A 19,446-nucleotide genomic window follows, 5' to 3' on the forward strand; every position below is an offset into this window, starting at 1 on the left:
CTGGTGGTAAAGCGTACTCCAGCCAGCTCACGGCCATCTTATAAAGACAGTACTCGTGGTGCAGCCTGGGTGGCAGAGGGCCGCAGGATGTTGAAAACAATAAACATCCTCCTGCCTTGTAGCCGGATGCTGGACTGAGTGTTACTCACCTCCAGCTCCTCCTGAGGTCATGCGTAGAGAAAACACAGTTCTCGGGTGGTGGTGTGCATGCAGTGAAAAACAAAGTTGCTGCACGTCGACTGAGTGTCAGCCTCTGTGGCAAATTATCTTGTATGGTCACAGTGGGTCACAGTGCCTTGCCAGAAAATAACAAGCAAGGTTGTGCCCCCAGCTTCACGTGTCATATAGCACCCTGCATCCTCTGTTGGTGTTGATTATCTCCTGATGACAATCACGTGCCACTGACAGAAGACACATGGAAGGTCATAGTGGTGTTCATGATTCCCTTGACATGAGTGGTGCCCAAGTTCATGATTAAATCATAATCATTCAAAGTGTCGACCCGCCCTGATCCATTATGCTCCATGGACGGTCTGTCCGAAATAAATGTTTGACTACATGCAACTCTAGGCGTCTGATGTGTGGTGACATTTATCCCAGGGTCAAGCAGAAAGTTCCTTAATCATGGATATACTTATTTTTGGAGACAGTCTGAGAACATGCTCTCCATAGCGTAGCATGCTCGCTGTTGCAGCTTCGCTTAATGCTCCAGGAGATGATCTGTGGGGACTAATTATGTGTGACTAATGCATTTTAGTGTGTTGATACAGACACCAGCCCTAACAAGTGTTAGTCTAATCCTGGATGCTTGGTACTTGGCAAGGCTGATTGCAAGTTAGCCAATGTTTTGCATGTGCCTCAAACAGAACTGACAGACAAGATTTGACACTGCCCCACCTTGAATATTCTGCTGAGGTCAGAAGAGTCATTCCTGCCCATCGATGTCAAACTATTGTGTAGCTTCTTGGAAGAACTTCACACCTCATTCATGCCAAGTACAGCCTGCAATTTGCTGGATTAAAATTAATATAAATTAATCTACAGACACTGTATGCAGGTAAAAGTAACACTCTAAATGTTACTGTTCTTTAATATTTGTTAAAAATCAATTGACTATTTAATTGGGTCTGTAATACTATTAAAAATATCGATTTAAATATTGTGCTAGCAGTTTCCATTTCTGAGATACATCTGTACTCTGGTTTTCTACAAAGGACCACTAAGCCCCCCACATTAAAAATAGCTTTTTAGGCCTCATCAGTGTAGTGACTTGATAACATTACTATATACCTTGCCTTGTGGATTACAAGGCCTACCTTGTGCTGACTTACTAATATTTTAAAGGGAGGCCTTTACCTAGAAAAAAAGGTTATTTTGACATATGTCACTGCAGGCTTTGGTAGCCATGTCTGCACTGCCAGTGTAAGTGATGACCCCATAGGTGCTGCAGTCAACAAGTGGCATTAAACTTCCAGTTCCTGGTTGCTCTTTTTCCATCGTATTCTGGGGTGCATTGTGGGGGCAAAGGATTGTCATATCCTACATGTGTGATATAATACGTATGGAACAGCGTTGCACTATTCGAAAGAATGGACATCATTTAGTGGTAACCAGGTTTTGCAGCTGCGGCCGCTGACCTGCTCCTTGCCTCCACTAGCGCTGCCGTTGTGATCCTTGGCCTCAAATGTGACAAAATCAGTTTCCGAAAAACTGTGGCAGCTCATCCTTATGGATGTGTTTGAATCTCCACCCTTTGTTTTCTTTCAATTTTTTGTTATACTAATAGTAAATAATATAAAATTATTCACTATTAGTGTAATAAAACATGGGGTTCAATTAGCTGGAATATTACCTTTCCTAATGTGTATTGTGTGTGTGCTTGCTGGTAAGATTGTGTTTACGTGAGAGTGAGTGTTTGTGTGTGTGTAAGCATGTGTATGTGTGAGTGAAAGGTAAGGTCAAAGGGTGCGTGCTGTCAATTCTGTTACCCCAGTCATTTTGGTGAATTTATATCTGTTGGAAATTGTGTTACTGGTTAAGGAGGTTGAAACCCTACTCAAGTCGCAACCACAATTCTTGTCAGGGTGAAGTCACAAGCAAACCCAAGTTAACCTGTGCTTAACCCTCTGGTAGCTAGGCACAAAAGCAGTCAGGCCCAACTTAGAGACAATAAGTATTTATGCAACACTTCAAATAGTAATAAAGTGAAAACACAACACAAGAAAAATCCCACACCAATTTAGTAAATTTAAAAAATTGAGATCAAAACGATAAAAATTAAATCAGTTGAAATTGAGATCTTCAATTTCAAACTTTTAAGTAAAATTAGTACCTAGAAGTACACAGCGCCAACTGTGGTTATCTGGTCATGCTGGACTGGGACAAAGTCACATGTTCAGGCTGACCGCGATGGAGCACGGGCCGGATACAGGTACCAAATTAATCCTGCTGAACAAAGTATCTTAAATCCTGATTTGTAGAACATTGCGAGATCCTGCGTTGAGGATGTGTTGTGCAGCGCTGGTTCTGAGGAAGCTGCAATGCAAGATGTGGCGATGGGGATGCATCGCGCTGTGGCGGTTCTGCCATTCCCACCAGCCCACTGCAACAAGAGTCTGCGTGATTAGACTGCCAGACAACTTTAGCTTGAACCATTTCCCTCGATTTTTCCCGCAGGTTGTTGTCGGATGGAGCAACCTGTAGTTTGGACTTTGATTGAGTCGTCCCTCGCCATTGGCCGGGCCCAGTGGGTCATACTTGTATATCTGGTACGTAGAGCAGGGTGTTAGATTTGAGTCTAGGACAATATCACTCCCGTAGACTGGTTCAGCAATCTAGATACTTTTTCCCACTCCACAGATTCATTTACAAGATTGACTGGGACAGTATTTTTGAAGCTCTTGTTCGCCTGATTTCAGAAAGTGGCCGTCACAACCATGTAAGTCCTGGTATGACTATGGCCACTCGCCCATGTGTCGCAACCATGGTCTACTCTGATAGATTTAGTACTGTAAGACCGTTGAGTTGTTTATTTCAGTTTTTTCTTGATTATTTATTTTCAGATGCACTGCAAGAGTAGCTGCGTAGTTCAACTAAGGTAGAGGCAGCAGCACCAGCGGGGTGCGTTATCACTTTAGTTACACAACTCATGGTTCTGAGCAGTAAGAGAATGTTTGTTCTTTTTGTGTTTTATAGATTATGATGGTCCTGAGGAGAGCCCTGATAATTACAGGGTTCGAAACTCGTCGACCTTGCGCCCCCTTAAGTCAAGCAAATACATTCCAATTTAAGTGGTTGTCGATAATGCACACATAGTTGGGTGTTTAGCAGTGTCGATTATAGTGTGGTGCATTACAATCGATTCAAAGATTTTTATTGTGGGCTTACGGGGTGCGCTTTAGCCTTTTCTCGGGGGGAGCCCTTTCTTACAACTGTAAATTCAATTGGGTTGCTCCCATGGGTTTCTGGATGAATGTGTGCAGTGGGTTATGGATCGGCTGTGAATGTGAAACGGATGTGAGAAAGGATTAAATGTGTGGGTTGTCTTACATGAAGTAATGGGTTGATATAACAATAGGTCTTGTATGGTTGTATTTTGTCTATTGGTGAGTTATGTTTTTTGCGACTGTATTTATTGTATATGAAAAATAAGGTTTGAGAATAAAAACAATTTGGAGAAATTCACCTTTCGTTGAGACCATTGATAAATTTACATTGGCCTCTAATTCAAAGTTAATTGCCAAATAAAACTCAGTACTGGCATCTGTTATGGTTTGTGTATCATTGGCTCAGCTTTTCTGAGAGGAGTCAAGGCCCTTGGTTGTTCCCTAAGCAAAATATCAGCATTCTGCCCCCCCCTAACCATTCCAAAGGAGGTGATTATGTTTAAGCAAGTCGTGCTTTCATCTTTAAATCTTCTTGAAAATAAGAAACAATACGGAAAAAATAACACCATGAAGAACAAGACACTTGCATTCCAAGAACTCAAAAATTAAAGCTCTGTAGTGATCAAACAGGCTGATAAGGGTGGACCAGTAGATGTGTGGGGGAAAGATCAATATCTAGAAGAAGGAAGAAAACGTCCATAATACCAACTGGTATCGCCCACTGAAGTATGATCCAACAGTAGAAATTCAAGAGGAAATGTTACAAGTCTTGCAAGAAGGATGAAGGAATACTTAGGCCCTAAAGAGTTTGAATATTTAAAAAAAAAAAATCTTCAATATATATAATATACTTTTGGCCAAAAATCCACAAGAATAAGCAAACAGCTCCTGGCCGGCGATCGTATCTTACTGCGATTCATTGTTAGAACCAATCTCCAAATATGTTGTTTTGTTTTTTTTAAACCACTCCTTAAGGAAGTCCCCTCATATCCAAGGGATACAATGGTTTTCATTAACAAGGTAGAAGGACATTCCTTTGATGCACACAGTCAATGGCTAATAACATTTGATGTGGGACCAAGGTTTGGGAGCACTGGAACATTATTTGGAAACAAGACCATGTCCCCATAGAGTTCAAACACAGAACATATCGAAATTGGCATCACTTGCATTGAAACGTAACTCTTTCAAATTTGAAGTTGATTTCTTTATGCAGATACAAGGGACCGCCATGGGTTGTCCCTGTGCACCAGAAATGGCAATACTCTATGGTGATGTACAAGGAGAAGTTCATCTACAATAATAACCCTTTCTCCACCCACAATTTACAATGGCTCCGTTACATTGAAGCTATATGGTGTATATGGAACGGAAGTGAAGGCCAGTTAAATACATTTTTTGATTGGCTTAACAATAGATGCGGAGATATAAAATTCAGCTGTTCAAAAAACAGATCCAGCATGACATTTTGGATGATGAAGTTAAGATTGAAGACAATGTGTTAACAACCTTACACAAAAAACCGACAGATATGAATAATGCTTTGCATTACAAAAGTCATCACCCTTGGAATCTACAGGATAATTTGCTTTATGGGCAATTTCTAAGATTTAAAAAAAATTGAACTAAGAAAAAAGATCACTTTCTCCTTGCAGCAACTTTATTTGATAAACTCAAAGAAAGAGGTTATTCACTAAGTTCTCAAACGTTCAATGAAAAGGGCCTGGTTTATGCCCACAGAGAGGTTGCTTACAAGGAAAAACAGAGAACCAATGAGAAAACTAGTATGCAAGTCCACATACTGCCCTCAGACTAACAATTTCAAAAACATCTTTAGAAAGAATTGGCATTTGATCAAGCATTCAGAATGTGGCTTTGAGGTTCCGTTGTTCGCACTGAGGAAAAATGCTAGTATTGGCACACGCTTAGTTTGAGTAAATGTTAACACATCCAACAAAAAAAGAGATCTGGTTTCCCAATGGAATCTAAAACCAATTGAAGGACATCATAAATACAGGAATTGCATTACTTGTGCCCAAAAAATTGAAGGTTCTGTGTTTACTAAAGATATAATCCAGTGGAAACACAGAGAATTTTCTAATTGTAGAACAAAAAAATTGGTATATACAATAATTTGCCCATGTGGGAAGATGTATATTGGAAAAACTAATTAAGAAATCAAGCAATGGATTCCCAGATTAAAACAAAAACAATCTCCACGCCACTTGTCAGCCACTTTATGAAAGAGAATGATACAGAAAAAGATTTCAGATGGTCGTGTTAAGTGTTATTCAGCCCAATCCCAGAGGAGGTGATGTCAAAAACATGGTTGATGCAAAAAAAAAAAGCATATTTAATTTTAAAATTCAATACTGCCAATCAAGGGGCTGAATGAGATGTCAGAAGTCAATAGATTATAATAGCCAACAATTAATTATGCATCCAAATTAACAAGTTCCGCATTTACACCATCAAGAACTTAATGCACCATGAGGCCATGCTATGATTCTCTTGAACGATTAATCAGCTCTGAGTGAATAGAAACCTCCAAGTAACACCGTCTACGAACAAACCGATTTCTGCCTGACTCGGGGTGGAGCATCCGGCCGCCAAAACTGGCTGTACAACCACGGAAGATTAAAAGTTAATGAGACGTTTCTAGCCTTGCATCAAAGTTGCCCCGAGTAAATGATTATTACTCCACCCGCTAATTTACCTGCAACAGTTACAATGTTCCCATTTCCTATAATTCCTGAGTGAATTGATACAGGCTGGTACAATGTTTCCATTTCCTACAACTCACCGGGTGAACAGATACAACTGTGAATTTAGTGTTTCCGTTCTGGTAAAAGTAAACGGGTAAAGGAGTCCAACCAAGCCAGTTCTCCGATTAAGGATATATATACAGTTCACACTGTTTAAAGACGTGAGCCGGCCATAGTTAAATCCAAGTAAAAATCAAGAAAGTGTGTTTATTACATACAAACATTTCAAGGGTCTTTCTTCAGTGCAGCTGTCCCTGCTGAGAGAAGAATTGGAGAACTGTGGTTTCCCCATTGATGTAACGAGGAGAGATACAAAGTTACTCTCAATTACAATGAAAAAATAGCATGTATAATATGACGACTTTATTATTTGCAGACTGCAAATCGGTCTGAAAATAATGATCCCTTAAAAGGATGCAAAGAGATAAATCCATTCTCTCGTTTCTACAAGTCCGGAAAAAGGTAAACTAAGTATCTATAAAGTTTTAAATAGAACTGAACACAAACAGGAGCGGAAATCAGCAGTTTAATGTGCATATTATTTATTTACTTTACAAAAAATGTCCAGTCTTGGTTCTGATGAGAACCCATAAATAAGGGTATGAAAAGCGTTGACGACAAAGGCTTAGGTAATAGCAGAAGAAATTAGATGACGGCCAGTGGAAAACCGAATCCAAGCATCCACTCCACTTCCAATCATTCCTGTAATAACCCCTTAGCCAATTCCAAGAGGGTCATGAAAATCCTACTATCTGTGGATTATTCCTCTGGTGTTTTCCATTTTGTCAGACTGATAGTGTTATACCAGTTTTTTATTACTGTGATTGTGTTTACAACATGTCTACCAGGTTGTGAATGTTTCGTAATTTGTCAATGAAGATAAAGTCGTTAATGTCCTAAATGTGTCCATGTTCAGTTCATAGAAAAAGAGGACAGTTGTCCTGTAGGACATACTTTCAAATACAATAAATGAATGTTTAAATAATTGCTTAATTAAATGTGAAATAAATACACAGACCAAGGTAAAGAATTAATTTGTCTTGTATGGCGTGAGGCTCCAGGAGGTCTCTGTGGGATTAAAACGAGTTGGTGGTAACTACAGTAGTAGGTAGCAGATACAGCTGAAAAGGCCTGGAAGGGGAAACTCTCCAAGCTATCTTCTTGACGGGGGTGAAAGTGCACGTGCTGCCTTTTCTGACCCCCTTCTGATGTACGGCCGCTCCGCTTTTGCAGCACTTCATTTTCCCGCTCTGAGCTGTTTGCTGCCCTGCTGATTATCGAATGCTCTCGGTGTCGAGAGCACTGGATTTTAAAAGGGCTCGAGCAGCACCGGGGGAGTGAAGCCTTACTTTTGGTCTCTGCTGTTCGGGTTGCTGAGCCTGTGCTCAGACGGCGGTTTCTGTCCCCGGGATTTCCTCCTGCAGGAGGGGAGGCGGGGGTCCTGGAGGGAGAAGATCAAGACGGGCTAAAGAGACTTAGGAAGGAAGGAGACAATAAAAGAGGGGACTGTTCTTCCTGATACATCAGTGACAGCAACAGGCTCAACAAGGCTGATTAAGAAACTTCGTTTGCATCTTACAAGCCTTCCTGTTGGGATTATTCCTGAATTCTGCTGTGAAATCGCCTGACGAGGACCTCTAAGATCTGGGTCCCAGCCCTCCCGCCTCCCGCCGCCCGACTCCTTTCTTTCCTGGGGTTTGGCCGCCGAGCGGAGTGCGGTCGAAGGGCCAAGAAGACTACAAGTCCCAGCACCCCTAGCGGCACACGCCGCGACATTTGCGCGCCAGGAGGTGCTCAAAAACAGCGTCACCCCGGTCGAGGGGGGGAACTCTTTGCATCTTACAAGCCTTCCTGTTGGGATTATTCCTGAATCCTGCTGTGAAATCGCCTGACGAGGACCTCTAAGATCTGGGTCCCAGCCCTCCCGCCGCCCGACTCCTTTCTTTCCTGGGGTTTGGCCGCCGAGCGGAGTGCGGTCGAAGGGCCAAGAAGACTACAAGTCCCAGCACCCCTAGCGGCACACGCCGCGACATTTGCGCGCCAAGAGGCGCTCAAAAACAGCGTCACCCCGGTCGAGGGGGGGAACTCTTTGCATCTTACAAGCCTTCCTGTTGGGATTATTCCTGAATCCTGCTGTGAAATCGCCTGACGAGGACCTCTAAGATCTGGGTCCCAGCCCTCCCGCCGCCCGCCTCCTTTCTTTCCTGGGGTTTGGCCGCCGAGCGGAGTGCGGTCAAAGGGCAAAGAAGACTACAAGTCCCAGCACCCCTAGCGGCACACGCCGCGACATTTGCGCGCCAGGAGGCGCTCAAAAACAGAGTCACCCCCGTCTCGCGGGACGCCGGGCGTTAGTGCCCGGTAGAGACCGGACCGGGCCACCCCCCTTGGTTCTTATTGCCAATTCTTCCATCTTACAGCACACAGGTTTTTTTTTTGTTTTTTTTTTCATATGTCCACCATGCCTGGTAGAACCAGAAGTAAAACCAAAACTGCCCTGGCTGTAGCTCAAATCACTGGACCGATAGACCAATTAACTCACGGACCAATGAGGCAATTGATCATAGTATCTCTCTTCTGGAACGTAGAGTGTCTCTGGACCTCATGAAAGCAAAACGCTCGTCCTTGGGTCTTTTAGCAACTGCAGTATCCCCCATCCAGCAAACCCTACCTACCTCTTCCCTTCCCTTACCTGTGACTGTTGCTGATATCAATACAGTCCCATGTACAGTTGATTTATCAGTAACTCAATCAGAGTCTGAATCATTATTATCAGATGACCTAGAGGTCACCCCGGATCTAGAAGCCTGTCAAACACTCGAAAGACTAGAATCAACTATAGATAAACACCTTCGAGGAGTAAGGGAAGGAGCTATTCCCAAACAAGGTAATATGAATCCATCTGATAATACAGTAGCTCCTGTCATCCCTATGGGACATGAGAGGGAATCCGGGAGGGATCAATCCAAACAGTCAACACAATCCGCACAATTAATGACAATTACTTCAACAGAAAACAATTTCTTATTTCCTCCTATTCTTATTGAGGATACAGATAACCCCTGCAAAATATGTAAAACTACATCGCAAATACTAACCTCAATCAAAGACCTTCTTTCTCAGCAGCTGAAACCTATACAAATTAGCATAAGGAACCTGGAAGCTCAATTAGCAATCCTATCACGTACATATCCCAGCACAAAAAATCCACATTTAGCTAAGCAAGGGACAGGAAACGTTACTCATCCCCCAAAAGTATCTCACCAACTACAATCAACTATAGTAATAAAACAACCTGTCCCGATTATCCCACCCTATCAAAAACCAAAACATAGTGTTCCAACACAAAAACTGCAAGATTCAATGCCTAGTGTACAAAAGCCCAAAACCCTATGGAGGTGCCCCAACACACGCCCAGCACAGGTCCGGTAAAAACAGGAAAAACTGGGAAAACAGCAGGCAATGTAACCATAAATCATACTATAAATAAACCGATACCTACACCCTTCAAATCAACGGTTACACCCCAGCTGATATCCAAAAAGACACCAAGAGTTAGGCGCCCAGGCACCTCCCACCAGAGGCTACCCCATATACAATCATTCTTACAGGCGTACCTGAACTAACGGAAGGTATGACTGAAACTGCCTGGTCACTCAAGAAGAAGGTCATGCAGTGGCTAAGTATAAACAGACCACTAGAACCATACCACTCTGGAGGGATCTCCACAGTCCGTAGAGTAATATGGGTAGGTGGAGAACCTAAGTCGATCCACGGAGACTGCATTATAGTAACCTGCAGAGATCCATCTACTGTGGACCACATTTGTTCATGGCCCTCACTGGAGAAAAAAGGTGGAATAGATGCCCAACACCTTTCTTTCTTCTATCCACCATTGAATACACATCAATATATTTCCACCTTGAACTGGCAGCACCCCCAAGAAGATCAGTGGAAACAGGTGGGATATAGCTATGGTCACGGAAATAGAAACAGAACTAGAGAATGGCACAAGCAGCCTTGGCAAGGTAGACCCTATCATCCACTGGAGGGCTGGCAGGGTCTTCCAACAAGAAATCGTTATTACTGTCTAGAGATGGTGGATTGACCGTTAAGGCCCCAAAAACTTAAGAGCAAGAACGTCCACATCATGCTTTCTCCACTAAACCCTAGATCCCAGCCATGCTCACTTAAACCCGGAAGTCAATCAAAACAAACTTCGCTTATTAACATAAACTCCAAGCCCGGGACTATTGTAGATACCTACAACGCCATTACTAACGAAGCGATGACCAGAGTTTCGGTTATCCTTATGGATAGTATAGATCTAAATTCTCATCAGTCTAATGATTTGAGAGATACTATTAACTCTCCCTTGATTTCGACAGAGAGTTTTTCTAGTGAACTCCCCGTCTCACACGTATCCCTTGATCCCAATAAATTGAACCTTTCCATAATGTATTGGAATGTCGCAGGACTGTCTTCCAAAATAACGCTAGAATCATGGTCTGAAACAGTAAGGGAACACCAGGTACTCTGTTTTCAGGAAACATGGTCTATTATTCCAAAACACTTAACGGGATACAAAACCTTTTTCACCCCAGCAGTGCAAGGAGCTTTGGGCAGGCCTAAGGGGGGTCTTGTGATTTATGTCGCCAATACTCTCCCTTCTCTATCCATTAAAATGCTTAAAGAATTCCCGACCTATCAAATCATGCAAATAAATTTTACAAATGATTGCACCTATATTTTTATTAATTACTACAATAACTTAACTACATTGGATTGTTTGACAATCCTAGTAGAGATTGCCACTTTTTTAATATCCCTGCAAAATGATTTTAACCAAAATATAGTACACTTAATATGGGGCGGTGACTTTAATCTCCCACTATGTTTCAACCACAAAAGTGGAAACTGTGGGCTGCAAAACGAACATGGTAGTCCCATGCCCCATTTTGCTCACTTGACCTGTGGAAATAAGAACATTAAGCTCTCTACTACGAGATGGTTTGACGCAGCTTGTCGAAAAGCCCTCTCAAGCTTAAAAGAAGCCTTACATAGACCCACAAGAAACCAAGTGGAAATCTCCAACTTAAGAAAACTTTATAACCTAGCTAGACGGGAACGCAAAAAAGAAATTAAGAAAGACCTATGGACACAACTCCATGATAGCTGCCAAAGAAAGGATAGCGCCCTATTCTGGCAAGTTATAAGATCTCCTTTTCTGGCCGATAGTACAGAAGGTCAGCATCTAGATGTAGCAGTTAAGGAGGATGACTGGGTTATGCATTTCTCGAAAATCTTCGGTCCATCCTCTCAAAATGCAACAGAAATAGGAACGGAACCAAGTGAAGCCCATACATCGAAGAATAACACCTATCCGATAAATATCCATTTTCATCATAGTGAAGTAATTAAAACAATTAAGGCATCGAAACCAGGCAAGGCTCCGGGCCTCGATGGAGTTCCAATGGACATTTTTCTCCATAACATAGAACTCTGGTCACCGATAATTACTCAGGTTCTGGCAGCAGTAACATCGGATGGGCTTTTTCAGTCATGGTCAACGTCAACCTTGCTACCCATCTTTAAAAAAGGCGACCGCAACGACCCAGCCTGCTACAGGCCAATCTCCCTTCTGGATTCCATGGGTAAAATTGCAGGTCGAGTGCTCCTGGACCGTTTACAATCTTGGGCCCAGGAAAATAACATCATGACCGACCTGCAATATGGCTTCCAGAAGGGGCTTGGGACCGTGGAACAGGCCCTGAACCTTGCCCTCTTGACCGGGAAATATGTTGGCGCCAAAGGAGGTAATATCTTCCTCGTCTATGTCGACCTCAGTGCGGCATTTGACTGCGTCCAACATGGAAAACTTTGTAAAATACTCAGTGACCTTGGAGTGGATCCACCTTTAATAGTCTTCCTCCGTGAACTTTATTCCAATGCTTCAGGGCGAGTCAGATACGGTACCAACGGTGAGCTGTCCCGCTCATTTTTAATAACAAAGGGAGTAAGACAGGGTTGTGTACTGGCTCCCTTCCTGTTCAATCTTTACACCAATGGACTAGAGCAGGCTATGCTGGAAGGGAGCCAGGATCTACCCCAGATAAACCACCGTCCAATACCGACACTGCTATATGCAGATGATTCAGTCATCTTGGCCCGTACACTAAATCAACTTCAAAAACAAATCAATAAATATAGCAGCTTTATGGACTCACTTGGCCTGAAAATTAATATAAAAAAGACCTTTACTATGCACATTGGCCCCAGGGTCAAAAACCATAAATCAATATTGGTGGATAATACAAAGTTGGAACAAACCTCTGTTTACCCTTATCTGGGAATTCTTGTGGATGATGCTTTAAACTGGCGTCAAGCTACGGCCACTAGAAACCTCCTTTTTCGGCGTGCAACATCGGCCCTGATTTCTTTTTCGAGAAAACTGGGGAAACCTGCTGCACCTGAACTCTTGAAAGTCTACTATGCTAAGTGCCACAGCGTGTGGGGGTATGGCCATATAGATCACCTACAAGTAACAGAGAACGGCCTTATCAAATATGTGCTGGCCCTTCCGCAAAGCGCCCCGAACTTTGCTTCCCATAGCGAGCTTGGCATGGAATACATTACAGACACTATCCGTTCCCAACATATCCTATTGTGGCAACGCATATGGTCCAAACCCGAGTCCCACTTAACACGATCCCTGATCACAGATTGCTTAGCTCTAACCAATTGGCATAGGATCCCATGGTTGGTCTATGTACGGAACTTTTTTAATGACCTTGGCTACAAGTCTTATTTCGATGACCCTCCTACTATCGAAGATATCTCCAGAAAACAGCTAAAGTCAATGTGCTTGGCTCACCTGAGAGAGCTGCGAAACCAGGCAGAGATTACAAAAACTTCGAATACCCAAATTTGTGCAATACAATCTCTCAAAGGTATGCAACCCTACTTGTCCTACTTTCTGTCAAACCATGAGAAATTCTTATCAACAAGATTTCGTTTTAACACTTTTTTTCGTTTAGTTTCTTTTCCTGAAATCCACAACTGGTCCCGCATGCTCATGAACTGCCCATGCGATGGAATATCTCCACAAACAACGATTCACATTATTTTGTTTTGCAAATATTACAAATCTCCACGTAAATCTTGGATTCTTCCACTTCTTCGATCTAGTGGTCATAGACAGTGTTATTCTGCATTCCCCTTTCTGCAGTGTTTGGACTCGCCACTTGTAGCTAAATTTATAGCGACTTTCTTAAAAGCCACTATCACAATACGCCAAAAACTTTCAAACTGAACAGAAACACTTAAATCATAAGTTTTTTTTTTTAAGTACCTTTTTAAACTTTGTCTTTCTTAAATTTATGTTTATGATGAAAACTATGTACTTTTTATGATTATACAAGTGGTAATCGAATAAAAGTTATTGAACTGAATTTGTCTTGGGTCTTTTGAAATAAGTGTTTTTAAACCATTACAGCCAGATACTTATGCTGCATATTTAACTTTCTAAAAGTAGCATCTTCAGAATTGCTACCTGCTCGGTGTTATCCTATGGAGAGGTGACCTTGCAGTAGTGAAATACCAGGACGTGTAAAACTTTAAAATACATGTCCAACTGCACCCTGCCCTATGGGCTGTTAAAGGGCCTTCACTAGGGGTGACATATATGTGAAAAGGAAGGTTTAGTCCTGGCAAAAGGTTTATTTTGCTAAGTCAAAATGGAAGTTTTTAACTGCACACATATACAGGTGCGTAACACAGGCCCCCGAATCCTCCGCAGTGCGGGGAGCCCACAAGCTCCAGGGAGCCCCACCAGCACAGTACTCCCACCGGAGAGCTCCTGATTGATTCCGGAGGGGGCCACTCCATGTTCCTTGCAGGGGGGCCCCCTCACGTTTCGGTACGCCACTGCACATATACAAAGGCTGCATTGGCAGGCCTGAGACATGTTTAAAGGTCTACTTAAGTGGGTGGCACAATCAGTGCTGCAGAGCTACTATTAACATTTAATTTACACTCCCTTGGTACATGTAATGGTCTACTATGTAAACTAAATGTGCCAACTGGGTGTAAACAATATTACCATGTTTAAAGGAGAGAGCACAAGCATTTAGCACTGGTTAGTAGATGTTAAGCACACAGAGTCCTAATGCCAAAAAGAACAAGATCAGCATAAATGGAGGAGGCAGGCTAAAACGTTATGGGGAACACCAACCTAAGGCTGCCAGATCTAACATTGTCTATGATCCAAAGTCACTCCACTATGTAGGACACCACACTATAATATTTTGCAAGGTTCTAAACAAGATCCTGGAAGGATGTTTTAGGCATCTCATGATTTTCTGCTCCAGTGTCATTCCCACAGGAAGCCACTCCAGGAATCCTGCCTCAGCTATTGGATTGATGTAAAAGTGGGTTGCACATAAAGTTGAAGACAACGACCTTATACATAACGTTGGTTCTCTGCCAAGAAAGTAGCGTCTCTGTGTGTAAATAAATACTAATTACCAGCTATAACGATTGTGATGTTTGCCCAGAGCTCCAGTTGTTTTCACCTGGATTTTAATGTCAAGAATGTAATCTCATATTGCATAGGCAAACTTGAATTCAGAAAGATTGTGTTGAACTTTTTTTTTTTTTTAACAGAGTTTTATATAGCGCAAACTTGACCCGAATCGGGTATCAGAGCACCTTACATAGCACCAGTTGCATTACATGGGGACATATTCATTTTTGATAGGCACGGGGAGATTAAGTGATTTGCCCAGAATCACAGGATGTTCAGCGTCATTGCTGAGACTCGAACCCAGTTCCCCAGATTCGAGATCAACCGCCCTAGCCGGTAGGCCAACTCCTCTCCTCCTCTTCACCTTTTATTCATACATAAACGAATGCTGTTAGCATTTAAGACAGAAGGGAATACCATAAATACAAATTAACAACATTGCTTCTTCTACTAACACTTCATGCTAAAGAATCCTACTGTGAAATGTTTTACTTGCTTGTTTATTGTTTTCTGTTTCTCCGTTTAGAGACTGGCTATTCTGAGAAAGCTTCAAGTAAATCATACAAATGTTAAGAGCAGCCAGCAAAATGGCGAGAAGCAACTAGTCCTTTCTACTTCAAACAATATTTTAGCCAATACCCCGCAGGATTATAGCAGTTGTCCAAAATCATTCCCATCCCGTAGCCCTTCACAAGGAGAGGAAGCTCCGGCACTGCTTTTGGAACCTGAACACCGCAAATGCTCTGACCTGGACCTCTCTGGAAACAGCGACCAGGAGTCAGGTGTGGAGGACTTAAGCTGTAGATCCCCAAGTGGTGGTGACTCTATACCTAGTGAAGACAGTGGAAAAGATCCGGATTCTGATGAAGCCGTTTTTCTCACTGCATAAGATTGTCAAACAGTTCAGCGTAAAGACTGAAGTTTTAGCATACGCACAGATTCCAAGCCCAGGATGGTGCCACTGCCGTATGATGTACAGTGTCACGTGAGACTTTGAATTTTATTTGTCAAATGCCATAATTACAATAACGTTTACCCTTAATTACTGTGAAATCTGTTGTCTGGAAATATCAACATATGTTAACAATGTTCACGGTTTTTAAACTCTCCGAAGCAATGGTTGTTGTTTCACTATTGTAGAATCACAAGTATTTTTTATTTACTAGCCATAAATGTGTAAGGTACATACAGTTTACTGTGCAGGTTTTAATCATAATAATACTCTACATATAAAATCATCAGACAAGAAAAATGAGGCTACAAAACAAATATACTGTACTGTTGCATAAAGATATTTTAATTATAACTGATCCATTCTATCAGTGATGGAGATGCAAATATTTACATTAGTCTCTTAAATACTTTGATATTCCTTCTTTATTACTAACTTTGGGACAGGAAGTATCCTATAAGTCAATTAATATCACATGGTAAATGCTAATTCTTTTGTGAGTCCACTGGTTTTGCGCACTCCAGTCCTTCCCTCATATCAAAGCTTTATAGGCAATAGTAACTTGTTCAAATTGAATGTGTTCTTTCTAGCATGTTGTAAATGGACTAACCTCAAAATGGAACCCATGAGAATAATGCCCCAAGTCCACAGAAATAGTCATGTTGGGCAGTTACCAGACCAGGTGTTTTTATTCTTAGGTTGGAACTCTGCTGGTGGATAAAAAAATGGCCTAGCATGGAGTATTCTCAGAGTAAAGCCTCAAATATGTTTTATGCTTTTAAAAATGATCCCACCTCAAAAAGCGTAGATGAATAGAGCAAGATCCAAAGTGCGTGGAGTGATGCAATCACACTATGGCCCGATTCCCAAAGCCAATTGTGCATATAAGCTGTGGCACTTTTGCATTATAATTATATATGTGTTAACGTAAAAAAGTGAACTTATTTGTACATTTACAAACGAATTCCACTACTGCTCCTAAGGATCTGCACTATTCGGTCATGCAATCTGAGCAAGGGTTGTAGAATCCATTGTGAATTCCATGTTGTCCGAAAATCCGAAAATTACCCTAAACTTTAAGTTTAGGCCTATTCAAGTGTCAGTATGTCTACCTTTTGTGGCTGAGCTCTGAAAATAAACCCCCATATTTTTACATTAGAAAGTAAAGGACTCATTTTGCATACGCTCCGAACAGGAAAGTGAGCAACTGTTATAAGGGAGGCTACAGATGCAATCCAAGAGGACCATAAATTTCCCATGTTTTTTAATAGTAAATGACATCTAATTTCCTAGAAGAAGCACTTTTTAATCCAGCTCACTAAAGTAACTTGTTAGGAACAGCGTTAAAATTACTGAGGGTATAAAGATGTAACTTTGAAAAATATCATCACCCATTTCAGGCAGGTGTGATCTGATTAGGTACAACTGCTCTGGTGTCTTTAGTCCATTTTATATACAGCGAGGGTATTTTGTTTACAACTATGTGATTAGCCACACATCCAAACTTAGGTGCCGATTATGTTGGCGGACGGACCTGAGTCCGTCCGCCACCATAGAGTAGGAGGGAACCTCCTCATTGCCTGCGGAGTTCCCTCCTGTGCAATTAGGATGTGACCGCCACCCTTGCGGTCACATCCTCAATCTTTAACATTGCGGCGGGTGCAGCTTCAAGCTGCACCCGCCGCAATGTTAAAAATGCATGCACGTCATGGTACCCCCCATGTGCACCCTCCACCCCCCCTTCACCCAGGGGGCCCGCAACGGGCCCCCGAAGTGAAGCTCCGTATGCTTTTCCACGGCGGAAAAGCCGCCGTGGAAAAGCATACTTTGTACTCCATCCTAATATGGATGGCGGTGTCTGAGAGACACCGCCAGCCATGTTAATGCTTTTCTGCCGCGGTCGGAAGGCGACCGCGGCGGAAAAGCGGAGGACAGATTGTAAGACCCACCAGCCATCCTAATTTGGCGGTGGGTCTTTCAAGCCTCTGCGGCGGATTTCCCGCATCCTCCGGGCCGGCGGTGGCTTCCGCCGGCACGGTATATGCGGGAAATCCGCCATCGTAATAGGCCCCTTAATCTATCTAAAGTTGCTAGTACTGTTCCCAAGAATTAAAATTGTAATATGGAATTTAAAAAAACTTAATAGTAGGCTGATCTGGCAAATTTGTATGTGTTTGGGGCAAGGAGCAACGTGGAGTACCTTGTTTTTTATGTTTTTAATAGAAATATGCTTTAAAAAGTGTTCCACTGAGCAAGGATTTGAGTTAAGACCCCTCCCCCAGTGCTGAGCCACATTTTGTTTATTTGTGGTAGTTCGTGCTCAGAGCTCCATAACTTTTTTTCCACATATAGTATCCATGCCAGAATTTATTCCTTTTTTCAAACATCCTAAGAATTCTAAAGGTACCCAGGGTTTGTGGATTCATTTCAAGGAGACAGAGAAAATAGGCAAAATGTAGCTAAAGTTTTAATGTTTGTGTTTTCTTTAAAAATGGCATAAAAAATGTTTTACTGAGCTAAAGTCACCATTTTCCCAGATTTCAGGAACATGCAGAGCTGAATAATTTTTTATTTTCTTTTACCATACTTTTGTCCTTTTTCAAAGAGGTAGCCCATTTTTCCTATTTTTTTGTGCTCTCAATCTACTGCCAGTTTGTGATAGAACCAGTGTGAAACCCATGGATGATCCAGGAAACCAATAGATTTCTGAAAAGTAGACATGATTCTGAATTCAGCAAGGGGTCCTATGTATATATCCTTCAGGGTTTCCACAAGGAAACTAACTGTTATATATTGAAAATGAGCAGGATAAAACGACCATGTGTGACAACATTTTCATATGTAACTTTTTGTCATGATGGCTGATTTACTAAAGCAATATACCATTATGTCTGCTAGACCCTTCTAGTTGCGAGGATATATTGGGTTTGTAGGTTCTCCAAGAACCCCAAGGTACCAAGAGGAAAAAACTGAGCTGCACTGTACAATGGTTTTTCATTGTGTACAGAGTATAGGCCAATTCATATGGTGAAATATGTGGAGAGCAATAAACTGCCTTCCACCCAGCATTCCCCAATTCTCCCAAAAAAATGGTACCTCACATGTGCAGATAGACCTACTGCCCGCAACTACAAAGTGTGCCGCTTTGGATTTTGGGTCCAAGATCAGCAGGCACATAGGGAAACCTAGCAACCTGCACATTTTTCAAAACTAGACACCTTAGGAAATCTAGGGTGGGGTGATTTGTGTGACTCTAACCAGACTTATTTACCCAGAATACCTTGCAAACCTTGACAAAAAAAACACATTTACTCGACGGAAAGTTCTGGAATTTGAGGGGAGCTATAAACTTCCTTTCACCCAGCATTCCCCTAATTCTCCCGATAAAAGTGGTATCTCACTTTTGTGGGTAGGCCTAATGCCTGTGACAGCAACCCGCTCAAAACACAACATGGATACATGCCATATTTCCACTCACAACTGAATCTTTTTTTTGCAAAGTGGGTAGCTGTGGATTTTGGGCACTAGCTCAGCCGGCACCTCGGGAAATTTAGCACACCTGCACATTTTTAAAAACTAGACCAGTAAGGTGTGTAAGGGTGCATGACCTATTTGGCTTTCACTACTTCATTTTACCCGGAAGCCCATACAAATGTCAAACGTTGATAAAAAAACAAATTTTCCTCTCATTTCGATGACAGAAAGTTCTTGAATATGAGTGGAGCCACAAATTACCCACATGTCCCCCCATAAGATCGATAGATCACTTATGTGGGTGGCTCATGAGACCACAACACAAAAGGCCCTACATTGCTACTTGGA

General features: G+C 42.1%; 1 protein-coding gene across 2 annotated transcripts in view; it reads left to right on the forward strand.

The window, feature by feature from the left end:
• Positions 1 to 16,786, forward strand: part of MTMR7 (myotubularin related protein 7) — a 243,050-nt gene extending 226,264 nt beyond the window's left edge. Inside the window, exon 14 of one of the 2 annotated variants that reach the window (XM_078678126.1) lies at positions 15,199 to 16,786. In XM_078678126.1, coding sequence (XP_078534252.1) covers positions 15,199 to 15,561 — 363 coding nt within the window. In that variant the 3' untranslated portion in view covers positions 15,562 to 16,786. The remainder of the gene's footprint in view (positions 1 to 15,198) is intronic. The other variant, XM_078678127.1, reaches the window with a different exon arrangement.
• Positions 16,787 to 19,446: the final 2,660 nt, after the last annotated feature.

Source organism: Lissotriton helveticus, chromosome 2_2 (genome assembly GCF_964261635.1).
Source record: "Lissotriton helveticus chromosome 2_2, aLisHel1.1, whole genome shotgun sequence".
Lineage (NCBI taxonomy): Eukaryota > Metazoa > Chordata > Amphibia > Caudata > Salamandridae > Lissotriton > Lissotriton helveticus.